The sequence below is a fragment of the Vigna angularis genome, chromosome 11 (assembly GCF_016808095.1).
Source record: "Vigna angularis cultivar LongXiaoDou No.4 chromosome 11, ASM1680809v1, whole genome shotgun sequence".
In the NCBI taxonomy this organism is placed as follows: domain Eukaryota; kingdom Viridiplantae; phylum Streptophyta; class Magnoliopsida; order Fabales; family Fabaceae; genus Vigna; species Vigna angularis.
Window position 1 is genome coordinate 9947758 of NC_068980.1, and position 13560 is coordinate 9961317.

Here is a 13560-nt window from a genome sequence, read left to right on the forward strand (position 1 = left end):
TGTTCGTTCTTGTTCTGAGTTAGGATTGAACGTTCGGTATTTGGTGTCCTTAATAATCTTTGTATGAAGGTGAAATTGAGATGATTAATAATGAAAGATGAAGAGAATATGATATGGATGAAATGTTCTAGATTATGGACGAGCTTTCTGAGGAGGAATGACTCATGAATGTATATTGGAATTGGTAAAGTATGAATGTGGGCATGCTAAGCTGGAGGTTCATCCTGATGTTCCGTGATTACTCGTCCTCACGTAGAGGAGGGTAAGTCATGAGTGGGAACGACAAGAGGTCCTAGTCCTTATGGTTAATTTGGACAGATATGACTAACCTCGGGTGGCAACTGTTGAGGGTATCCCAATTACTACATCACCCTGGTGCACGAACATCGTAGCTACACAGATTTCATACAGTCCGGACAGTTAGTCTAGTATTAGGCTTTGCATGAACGAATGATGAATTATCTTGTTGGTTGATTGTGTGAAATATATGTTTATGCATGAATTAAATTACATAAGCTTACCCTATGTTTCCTGTCTTGTCTGTTTTGTACGTTCGGTTGTCCTTCTGTTGCAATGATCATCCATGTGGATGTGAGCAGAAGGAGACGAGCTGCTGGAAGAGGCGCTGGAAGAAGAAAACTTAGTCGAGGTAGAAGTTAAGGCCGAACAATAGAACCGTTCGGTCAGTAGTATAGTCTGATAGTAAGGTGATCGCTCGATCACCTTTTCCCTTTGCTTTTGTATGACCGTTCGGTATAGGTTTTTGTAAACCGTTCGGTCATAATTACACACTGTACAGCTTTAAATTTCTTGTTCTTCTTTGTAAGGTCGTTCGATCACAACCGTACATTCTCTTTTAATATGAGATTGATCTGTAATAATATTTAATGTGATTATTCTATTATATAGTTTTACACTATATTTTCGGGATGTTATATATATATATATATATATATATATATATATATATATATATAACATCCCGAAAATACAGTCTAAAACTATATAATAGAATAATCACATTAAATAATATATATCCGTAAAATTAACGTTTGGGTATATTATTATATTAATAAAATTATATGATAAGATATTTTTTTTAACATAATATTGGTGTCCTTATGATGTAAATTAACTAACTGGATTAAAAATAAAATGTTTGAAACTAATTTGAAGAAGAAAAAAAACTACAGCAAATACAGATAATATTCAAAGTTAAAAGGGAAAATGACTTGAAAAAAAAATGTGTCGTTTTGACTTCTTCTCCTCCCAATAGTGAGAGCTATTCTTCCACTGTTTTCCACTACCATGATGATGATGATGACAGACAAATTAGGGTTTAGAAGGTTTTGGGGCCTGTTGGGTCGTAGATCATCCTCTACCGATGTTATCTCATCAGAATCAGCTTCTTCTTCTTCCGGTCATTCCTCGGACACCATCCAAAACCAAGACCACAGGTACGATGTGTTCATCAGTTTCAGAGGTTCTGACACCCGCAACTCTTTCGTTGATCATCTCTACTCTCATCTTCTCCGAAAGGGTATTTTTGTCTTTAAAGATGAACACAAGCTCCGCAAAGGAGAATCCATTTCATCACAGCTTCTGCAAGCAATCAGAGGTTCTCGAATTTCTATCATCGTCTTCTCCCCAGATTATCCTTCCTCGTCGTGGTGTTTGGACGAAATGGCCACTATAGCTGATTGCAAACAGCAATCTAACCAAACTGTTTTCCCTGTTTTCTACGATGTTGATCCATCTCACGTTAGACGTCAGAGTGGAGCGTATGAGAATGCTTTTGTTTTACACAGATCGAAATTTAAAGAAGAGCCAAACAAGGTCCTTCGATGGGAGAAAGCTATGACGGATTTGGCCAATTCAGCTGGTTGGGATATCAGAAACAAGTATGTGTTATAATTAAGGTTTTTTCTTGGCTTACATTTTGACTTTGAATTGAGTTTTTCTTTATTTCTTTTGGAAAATATATTTCTTTTCTTTAGGTTAAAAGGGAAGCATAAGAATGTTAATAAAAATTTTATACCATTTTAATTTTATCTTTCATTTTTACATCATAATATATATAGAAATCAATTAAAGATTAATAGTATTGATAATGGAATAATTAATGTTACTTTAGGCAGTAATATTTTTTTAAAAATTCTCGTTTAGAGGTAATTTAGGAAACACTCTTTTAAGTTTTCTTTTTCCGAAATTTAAAAATAAAAATAAATGTATCATTTATTAAAGTTTTTTACTCTGTTAATAATTCTTTTCATCTCCAGGGCAGAATTTGGTGAAATTGAAAATATTGTTCAAGCTGTAATACAAACACTGGGTCATAAATTCTCTGGGTTTGTTAATGATCTTATTGGGATACAACCACGCGTACAAACATTAGAAGATAAATTAAGGTTAAGTTCAAAAAGTGATGATGTTCAAGTTTTAGGAATTTGGGGAATGGGTGGAATAGGAAAGACGACTCATGCAGCTGTGCTATATGACAAAATGTCTCATAGGTTTGATGCTTCTTGTTTCATTGAGGATGTGAGCAAACTTTACAGAGATGGTGGCCATACCGCTGTTCAAAAGCAAATTATTCATCAAACTTTGGGTGAAAAATGTCTAGATGCATACAGTCCTATTGAAATATCAGGGATTGTAAGAAATCGGCTACATAAGATAAAGGTTCTTTTAGTTCTTGACAATGTTGATGAATTAGAGCAATTGCAGGAACTGGCAATAAATTCTAAATTGCTTTTCGGAGGAAGTAGAATGATTATTATCAGTAGGGATGAGCATATTCTAAAAGTGTATGGAGCTGATGTAATACACAAAGTATCATTAATGAGTGATAAAGATGCTCGTGAATTGTTTTATACAAAAGCGTTCAAAAGTGAAGAGCAAAACAGTAGTTGTGTGGAGTTGATTCCTGAGGTACTCAAATATGCCCAATGTCTTCCATTAGCAGTTAGAGTGATAGGGTGTTTCTTGTGTAGAAGAAATTCTAGAGAATGGAGAGATACTTTGGATAGATTTGAGAACAATCCAGATAATAATAAAATCATGGATGTACTTCAAATAAGTTTTGATGGGCTACACTATATGGAAAAAGAAATATTTTTACACATTGCTTGTTTCTTTAAAGAAGAGAGGGAGGATTATGTTAAGCGAATTCTGGAGTGTTGTACATTACACCCTCACATTGGAATTCGAAGAATGATTGAGAAATCGCTCATAACAATTAAAGATCAACAAATTCATATGCATGATATGTTGCAAGAATTGGGGAAGAAGATTGTTCGCAACGAATATCCCGAAGAACCACAATCATGGAGTAGAATATGGCTTTATGAAGATTTCTTTCATGTGTTGACGACCCAAACGGTAACAAATTACATTATCCAAGTTAGTGAATATTGAAAATAATGTTCTTGTTTTCAACATGCAACATATTTAGGTATTAGGGAGGAATATTAATAGTACTTCCATCATTTTACTTTGTGTCATTTAAGCTTTTTTTATAACTTTTAAAATTATGTCATTAATTTCTTTCAATTTAATAACTATATTTTCTCTTTGTAATTTGAGGGAAAAAAGATCATGGACGAGAGCGATTGAAATCTAATGGTTTGAGGAAAAAGCTATGGTTGGAATTCACTAAACCAAATTTCACATGTGCAGTTAAATATTAGTTGTGTTTTAAGAAAATAACTCAAAATTGACAAAAATCCTCCGTAACTATTTATATAGAGAAATAATTGTGTAACTAACTTTTGTAAAACATGTCAAAACAGTTGGAAATGATAAGTGAACAATGCCTTGCATATGCTCGAAACGTCAGTCCAAGTGAACTATGATATCAAACGAGGAAGCTATAACTAATGTAAGGTAGACAATTTGATACCCTCCTATGCTCCAAAGACAGAAGCATGAAGAAGTCAGACAATTTGTTTAAGAAAGACGATCTTGTACCATTAGATGCCCTTAAACTATTAGACGATCTACTACTTCTTATAGTCAAGGACCTTTAGTCAAGATTTTACTAAACTAATCTTCACATTTTTTTCGTTAGCATAAACATTATATAGCTTGGGGCAATTCAACCCATTCTGGGCACCTCTCTACTCGATTCAATTTGGATTCTGGACGATTCAACTCAACCTAGATTTTGATTGATTTGATTTGACTTGAACTTAGGTTGACTCGGCCTAACCTGGACCTAGGCCGACTTAGCTTAACCTAGATCTAATTGAACTTAACTCGACATTGGCCTACCTCAACATGGTTGAACATGCTCCTCTTCAGTTCCAAATCAACTTGGGCACATGCCAACTTGGCTCAACTCAACCCGAGTCCAAGCATTTAGGCTTGACCTAGGCCTAGGCATCTCAGCTCAGCCTTGGCCCAGGAAACGCAGCTCGACTTAGACTCAGACTACTTGACTCGATCTTGGTGTGAGGCAACTAGACTTGACGTACTTGTGTCGTCTCAACTCAACTTGTGCCCAGGGAGACTTGACCTAGGCTTGACTCATCTCAAGTTAACACGGGTCCAAGTCTTCTTGACTTAACATGGGCTCGAACTCGATCAACTTGACATGGTCTGAGCCACCTCGGCTATACCTTTTACTAGGCTAACTGGTGCCCAAGCCGACTCAGGTTGACTTGGGTTTGGGTCGACTTGGCTCTGCCTAGGTCTGACCTAACTTGACACTGATCAACTTGTTCTTTTCTTGATTAGTCTAGGTCCGACTTGATCTTGATCGAACTAGGACCGATTTAGGCTTAGGCCAACTCAACTAAACGTGGGTTGATCAACATGAACTTGGGTAAACGTCAACTCATCCTAAGTCGAGTGAATATGGGCTCACCTAGATTTTGCTTGACCTGGATTGATTTGGCCCAACTTTGCATGAGTCTGACTTGATGTTACCTTACTTGAGTTTGACCCGACCTAACATTTCAATATTTGAATAGAACTTAAGCTAATCTTGATTTTGAATTTTCAAAATCTAGTTAATTATCAAATTTATATCTCATTCAATTCCAATTAAAAGTAAAGTGTACTAGAAATCTAAAACATGTAAATTTAGATTTGAGATAAATTTATTACATACTTTGTTCAATAATCTTTGTAGGAACAACAATTATAAGTGGTAATATGTATCAAAAGATAAAATTGAAGATGATTATGAAAGGTTTTGAAGATAAAAGAGAAATTAAATGAGAAAAGGATTAAAAGAGAGAATAATTATCCTATACATTTCTAATCTAACTCTCAGTATAACCAATATGAAAGATTGTATCATATCATTATATAAAACAATTGATTACATCAAATAAATTTTATCCCATCCTATAATTTTTCTGCGACATTGATATTATTAAAGATCTTATATTTGGAACAAAATAATACTGTTATTGAGATGATTGACTGCTTATACACATGTTTATTCCATGTTTTCCAGGGAACAAATGATGTTAAAGCCATAGTTCTAAATAAAAAGGAGGCTATTTCAGAATTTAGCATTGATGGATTGTCAAAAATGAAGAACCTTAGATTACTCATATTATATCATAAAAGCTTTTCGGGAAGCCTTAGTTTTCTTTCTCAAAAGCTGCGGTATCTTTTGTGGCATGATTATCCTTTTTCTTCTTTGCCATCAAGTTTTGCAGCTCCTGGCCTTGTGGAACTGAACATGCCTAATAGTAGCATCAATTGCTTATGGGAAGGCCGCACGGTATTTTAATGTCTTCTTATTCATTTTTATTAAAAAGAGATGTTAATATGTGGTTGTTTAAAGTGACATAATGAAATGTATGTTTTAGAAAGAGATGCTAATATCTGGTTGTTTTAATTCACCACAGCATTTCCCATGTCTGAAAAGAATGGATTTGAGTAACTCCAAATATCTTACGGAGACTCCTGATTTTACTGGGGTCCCAAACCTTGAGCGTCTGGATCTTTCAGGATGCACAGATTTATCATTTGTCCACCCATCAATTGGGCTTCTTCAACAGCTTGCTTTCTTGAGTTTAAGAAATTGCAGCAATCTCATCAGCATCAAATTTGGCAATGGATTTAATGTAAGTTCCTTGAGAATTCTACATTTCTCTGGTTGCACTAAACTTGAAAACACGCCAGATTTTACATGGACAACAAATCTTGAGTACCTTGACTTCAATGGATGTACAAGTTTGTCCTCGGTTCATGAATCTATTGGAGTCCTGGCAAAGCTTACATTCTTGAGTTTGAGAAACTGCACAAGCCTTGTTAGTATACCTAGCAACAATAATATCATGAAATCTCTTCAGACTCTAGATTTCTCTGGCTGTTTTCAGCTTACTGATTATTCCTTAGGGAGATCTTTCATTTCTTTATCCATGATCTCTTTGATTCTTTTGGACATAGGCTTCTGCAACCTTCTTAAAGTACCCGATGCTATTGGAGACTTGTTGTATTTAGAAAGACTGAATCTGCAGGGAAACAATTTTGTTTTTATACCATCTTCAATTAGCAAGCTTTGTAGTCTAGCGTATTTAAACGTGTCCCATTGCCATAGGCTTCAACGTTTGCCTTACCTTTCAACAAGAAGTTCTTCATCAACGGGAAGGTACTTCAAAACGGTATCTGGATCTCGTGATCATAGATCAGGCCTATATTTTTTCGATTGTCCGGAGATAAATTGGATTGATCCACCCTATTACCAAGAACTTACATGGCTTTTAAGACTAGCTAAGGTTCGCACTCTGCTCACCTCCCGTTTCTCCATCTTTGGATGAAATTTCAGTTTATTTACTAAAATGGTGCTGTTTTCATTGATTTTTATTGGATACATTTTCTAAAAAAATTACGAGATTAGTTAAGTTGTATGGGGAGATATGACTTTAAAATGAAAAAATCGTGTTTTATTAGCATGTTTTTAATTACTCTTTTTTACACAACTGCAGTTGTACATGAAATGGTGACTTTAGTGCAATATATATATATATATATATATATATATATATATATATATATATATATATATATTTCAAAGTATGTATGTATTCACAAGGTATGGCTTTTACACAACAAAAAAAGAAATTGTATTGCACTCATCATTCTAAGCACAACATCAATTATTCAAAGAAAAGTGAAAATGTATTAACAAGAACAACTTTTTGAGTTCTTTATTTCAAAGTCGTATCTCCTTATACAACTTAACCAATATAGTTTTTTTTTTTTAAAAATCAACCATATAAAAGCCTATTAAATCTGCACCATTTTAGTAAATAAACCTGAAATATTACCTAATCTTTTCATTCAGATTTAGAGTATCTTTAGAGATTAAATGTAAAAATCACTTTTACTTAAGCCTGCTTATTGTTATAATTGACTATAATTAAATTTGTGTTTTTAATTTTCCTTTTGTTGCAGAATCCATGTTATTTTCGGTGTGGCTTTGACATTGTTGTTCCTTGGGGTTTGGAACTTCCAGGTTGGTTAAAACAGAGATTTAAAGGGGATTCGGTTATAAGGATAGTGGAATTTAATGAGGATGACGACTGGATTGGGTTTGTTTTTGGTGTTATATTTGAGCGAAAGAATGGTCATGTGGTTGCGAGGTCTTCATCACATCCATTTTATCTGTCTTTTGAAAGTGAAGAGACAGAAGAATACTTCGACATGCAACTGAATTTGGAGCGGGACAAAGTGGATGGATCAAAGCATCTTTGGATTATTTACATCTCTCGAAAACACTGTCACTTTCTGAAAACAGGATCACATATCTCATTTAAAGTGCATCCAAGTCTTGAGATTAATGCATGGGGGATGAGTAGTATATTCCGGGAAGATGAAGAAATTAACTTTGAGTGTAAAGGCCGCCATGTGAACTTTGATTTTGTAGAAAAAAGCAGCACCAAGTCTGGTCCTAAATTCAAGCTTTCTTACAATTGGTTGGTCACAGATGAAGATGAAGTTGAGAATATTAATGCAAAGGCAAAAGAAAACAATTTGTCTTATGCAGGCCTTTAATAAAGGACAATGGAAAATTATTTTTTGATACCAAATAGCCACTTCACAATTCACTTTTAGAGGTAAAATAGTTATTAAAAGAATAATTTTTGTATTTGTAAAGAAAGAAAAATTAAAGAGTAAAATAATTTATTTCCAGTGGGTGTAAAAATTTACGAGTTTCAAAATAATAGTGTGCTTAATAAATACCCTAGCAAACACACCGGAGGCTTACAAGCATCTTTTCTTTTCTGTTTAATAATTATTGATTCAATATATTTTCATTCATAATTTATTATTAAAATTATTGATTCAATTTTTATGATGAAACCTTTTCAAGCTAAAACCAATGTTAACCTAACTATGATTTCATTTAAAAATTTGTCTTTTGAATTTGAAACATAAAATTTCTTGTTAAATTATCATAATCTTTTTTGTTTAACCTTTTTTCTTTTTTTCAATTGATTTTAGAGTGTATTGGTCTTTCGTGAAACATTACTAATTTTAGATGCCTCCCCAGATTTAAAATTTATGTCATTTGACAATATACTTATTTGAGGAAATTTATTTCTGATTATTATAATAAAATAATCATTTTATTTTGAAACACCATATTACAAGTGTTAATTGTAGATATTGAAATATGATTTTGAAAAAAAAAGGTTAATGGCTTCCAATTTTCTATTTTGACATTTGAAGTGAAATCATAAAACTCTCTCCCTAAAAAATGTGTAAGTTATGGTTGTTAATTTTTTATTTTGTATTGTTTTTAACTATCATTTTCGAGAAAATGTCACAGATCTTCACAAAAATATAATATGATAGTTTAAGAGGAATTGTCCGTCATTTTGTACCATGTATAAGGGCGTATTAAATAAGTAAATAACATCAATTAAAACTGTTGTAATTTTTTATTAAAAATCAAATCCAATGAAAAACACATAAAAATGCATTACTGTCATTGTATTACAACAATTAAAAAAAAATTATTATACTTATGATATTTTCTGCAATAGACATAAATTTATGTATGAATTTATTTGAGTGAACATATAAAAAACATAAATTTACACATATTGCATTATAGTATGTTTGTTTTCTATATATTTTTAAGCATGGAAAATTTCTATACAATAAAAAAAATACATCACAAAAAGTTTTGGAATTTTTTTTGTATAATATAGGTATATCAAATAAATAGGTAAAGCATAAAAATATAGGTAAAAAATACTAAAAAATAAAAAACATACGGAATCCCTTTTAGAATTGGTCATCTTCGTTTTTAACAACTTTAATTTTTAGATAAAAGATATTAATGGATTAATATTGTGTGATAAGCTCAAATCCATTAACAATGACTTTGTAAAATAGTAAAAATCATTACAAGTGTAAAATCTCGTAAATTTCACATTATTGATTTATTCATATAATTGAGTTTAAATAATTTTAGATGCCTCTCGATTTAAAATTTCTGTCATTTGATAATATACTTATATGAAGAATGAAGAAATTTATTAATTACTCTGATTATTATAATAAAATAACCATTTTATGTTGAAACACCATATTACAATATTGAAATATGTTTTTGAAAAAAAAAAAAGAGGTTAATGGCTTTCAATTTTCTATTTTGACATTTGAAGTGAAATCTTAAAACGACAATTAATTCTATCTCACTAAAAAATTGTGTAAGTTGTGATGGTTAATTTGTATTTTGTATTGTTTTTAACTATCATTACATATGTGTGGTTTGGGAAAAATGTCATATCACAAAAATATAATATGGTGGTTTAAGAGAAATCGTCGCAACATCCCTCATTTTGTATAATGTATAAAGTGGTGTATTAAATAAGTAAATAATGTTATAATTTTTTTTATTAGAAATCAAATTCAATGAAAAACACATAAAAATGTCATTATTGTCATTGTATTACAACCATTAATGTAACATCCCAAAAATACAGCAATAAACTATATAATAGAATAATCACATTTAATAATATTTCAGTTCAGTCTTACACTAAAGTGGAGCGAACGCTCATGGCCGAACGACCTTACATAACAGAGTTATAAAAGTAACTAAACAGGTTAAGAAAGTTTAACCGAACGGTTTACAAAACTCATACCGAACGATCAAAATGAAAACAAAAGGGGAAGTGATCGAACGACCACCTTTCTATACTAAACTACTGACCGAACGTCCTATTGTTCGGTCTTCACTTCTACCTCTACCAAATTTTCTTCCTTCAGCGCTTCTTCCAGCAGCTCGTCGCCTTCTGCTCACATCCATGCGGATGATCATTGCAATGAAAGGACGGACGTACAAAACAAGACATGACAAGAAAAACATAGGGTAAGCTTATGTAATTTAATTCATGCAAAAACATACATTTCAACCAATTCAACACACAAAGTACATTTCATCATACATATCATACGAAGCCTATTACTAGACTGACTGTCCGAACTGTATGAAATATGTGTAGCTACGACGTTCGTGCACCCGGGTGGTGTAGTAACTGGAATACCCTCATCAGCTGCCACCCGAAGTTAGTCCTATCTGTCCAAAGTAACTCTAAGGACTAGGACCTCGTGCCGTCCCTACACATGACCTATTCCCCTCTACGTGAGGACGAGTACTCACGGAACATCAGGATGAACTGCCAGCTTAGCATAACCACATTCATACTTTACAAATTTCAATATTCATTCATGAGTCGTTCCTCCCCGGAACGCTCGTCCAAAATCAACATTTTTCCATCCATATCATATTCTCTTTTATTTCATTAATTATCATCTCACTTAATATTTCACCCAAAATTTGTTCGGATACAATTTACCGAACGTTCAATCCTGACTCAGAACGAGATCGCACAATTGGAGCTAGACCGAGGGGTCTCCAGTTCCAGAATGGATTTAGACCAAGAGGTTTACTATCGGTTTGAGAAAGAAACCGAGTACAATCATACATCACGAGAAACGAATAGAACGATCGTAAATTACAAAATGAGCCAATTAGATGAACTAACTCTTAAGAGCTTCAACCGAACACCTAAATAACCTTCTTCAGTACTAAGGCTTTAGGCCGGAACCAATGGACACAGACACTTCAAGATATTCAAAGAATAGTACGTAGAGGAATTCCCATGAAAAAACCGAACGCTTATGAAAATTTAGATTATTTAGGTTTAGTATCAAGAAATACGAATGCCAGTTAAAGACTCAACACTATAGTGAGCGAACCCTAGTGGGCTTGAACGAACGCTCTTATTATGAAGTTTAGCTTGAGGAGTTAGAACGAGTACCTGGTGTAAGACCAAACACTTGTTTAGGACGAACACTTGGTATAATACCTAGTGCTACTAAACCTTAAAGAAAGGGTCTTGATAAATATACCAAAATACTATTGAAGTAGTGTTTAAGAATAACTAGAATATACAAATACATATATACATACATACATATATATATATATATATATATATATATATATATATATATATATATATATATATATATATATATATACACTTAAGCTTATCACGGAATATCGAGACATAACTATGCTTTGGCCGAACGCTCAAACATAGTATTACAACACGAAGACACTCGCACTTAACTAGGATTCTTCCCAATTGAAAGAATCCAATTCTAACCAAGTTCATTCAGAAAACCTAACGGTCAAAGACTTTTCAGTAACGAACATATACTATCTTAGGGGAATTTCATATTCAGAATTCATATATATTCAAACTCATTTCTTAACATATAACTTCATAACTTTACACATTATATCATAATCACTTTCATATTTCATATCATCCAAACATAGAGATTTCATACATTTCATGCATCATAACATAACTCAATCATTTTTCATATCAAATCATCTAGTCAACGAACGTTCACACAGTACATAATCATGTAAATTAAATTAATAAGCTTCCCTTACCTCTAGCGTGAACGAACGTCTTAAAGGCAGATTTTGGTTCAACATAAACCAAACAACATAAAATTAATAATGGTTTAGACCAGATGACAGCATGCAACCAGAACTTGGTTTGAATGTACCAGAAAACGATCGGCTAAGATAAGGAAACTTACCGGTTTCAGAACTCGAAACTATTCGTTTCAGAATGGAGCTTAGGACACCGGAAACGCTTCTACGGTGCCTGAATGGTGATCGGAGAAGAGAAAAGGTAAGATTTCTTAGAGAGAAGGGAGAACTTTTAGTGAGAAGGAGGAGAAAATGAGAAGTTCAGGGTTTTGGGGAAGAAGGTGCATGCAGAGAGAGTGTGACGTGATTTTCCAAGACTCAGTTTTCTCCTAAAACGGACGTCCGCTCATCTGCTGACACCTGCATTCCACTATCTGATTTTCGAATCCTCGTTGCTTGACACCTGGCGTCCGCTCAGAGGGGTTTTTGGGTGCGTTTTAATGGTTCTTACAATTAACACAAAAAAATTCTTTTACTAAAGATATTTTATACTTTTTACGTTTTATTTAACTCAAACGTGAGAGACTTAAATTGATATATGATATTTATTCGACTTAAATTTATGTGGGTGTATATATAGCATACGTAAATTTACATTGCATTATAGATTTTATATATATATATATATATATATATATATATATATATATATATATATATATATATATATATATATATATATATATATATATAAAATACTATAAAATAGTATTTTAAAACCGGTGGTAAGTTAAAAATAGTGAGACTCGGTTATTTTAATATTAAATAGGTTATTTATAAATAGTTTTGTTATAAATGAGTTTTATTATTTTTTAAAAGGTATCATCTATCTATAAATCTCTATCTTCTCTCTGAGTGTTCTAATTCGAATCTTTATCTTCTTTTTAAGTGTTTTAATTCCTGAGTCATCTTTTTGACGATTAGGAGGTGCCTAATCGACCACGACAACGATGTCTACATTTCTATCCAATCAGTTTATGCAATAGAGCAAGTAAGTTTCAGCTTCTTTTTGCTCTTCGCTCTTTAATCGAGTCAATGCATGAAAGTTTCCATTGCATGTGTCTTATGTTGTTCTTTGAACTTCTTGGTAAATTTAAGGTACTAAATTTTTTTTCCTTTTTCAATTTGCTTATTCACAAGTGTTTCTAGAAATTTCTTATGCAAGAAGTAATTGAGACGTTCTTAGAATTTTGTGTAATTGGTATAAGTAAAAGAAACTAGTTTTATTTAATTGATTTGATAGACGAATTCTAATTATAATCAGAATGTCGTCAATGATCTATATGACATAGGAAATGACTTACTCGAAAATAGGTGAGGATACAAGTCCCTCATGGCATCCTTCACTTCCCACGTAGAGTCGCTAGTCTTCTCGTCCCACACCACTCTCACCAACTTGATAGCTTTCCTCTTGTAGTATTTGGTGCGGCTGTCTTCAACACGGACTGGTTGCATCTCGAGCGTGCGGTCTTGACAAAGACAAACGTCCTTTAACTCCAGTACATGAGAAGGGTCTACTATGTACTTCCGAAGTTGAGAAACGTGGAAGACTGGATGAAGGTTGGACA

General features: G+C 32.9%; 1 protein-coding gene across 3 annotated transcripts; it reads left to right on the forward strand.

Moving 5' to 3' along the window:
- The first annotated feature begins 1113 nt into the window (after nucleotides 1-1113).
- On the forward strand, nucleotides 1114-8051 carry LOC108332841 (disease resistance protein RUN1). 3 transcript variants are annotated; one of them, XR_008246195.1, is made up of 6 exons: nucleotides 1114-1901; nucleotides 2280-3381; nucleotides 5465-5737; nucleotides 5865-6083; nucleotides 6560-6737; nucleotides 7417-7555. XR_008246195.1 is itself a non-coding variant. In XM_052871025.1 (6 exons), the coding sequence occupies exons 2-6, from the start codon at nucleotides 1684-1686 to the stop codon at nucleotides 8014-8016; spliced, it is 3066 nt and encodes a 1021-aa protein (XP_052726985.1). In that variant the 5' UTR covers nucleotides 1321-1457; nucleotides 1540-1683; the 3' UTR covers nucleotides 8017-8051. The 3 variants fall into 3 exon arrangements, 2 of the variants coding, with proteins under 2 accessions (XP_017423631.2, XP_052726985.1); XM_052871025.1 differs by having other exon boundaries at nucleotides 1321-1457; nucleotides 1540-1901; nucleotides 5865-6737; nucleotides 7417-8051; XM_017568142.2 differs by having other exon boundaries at nucleotides 1121-1901; nucleotides 5865-6737; nucleotides 7417-8051.
- The last annotated feature ends 5509 nt before the right edge of the window (nucleotides 8052-13560 follow it).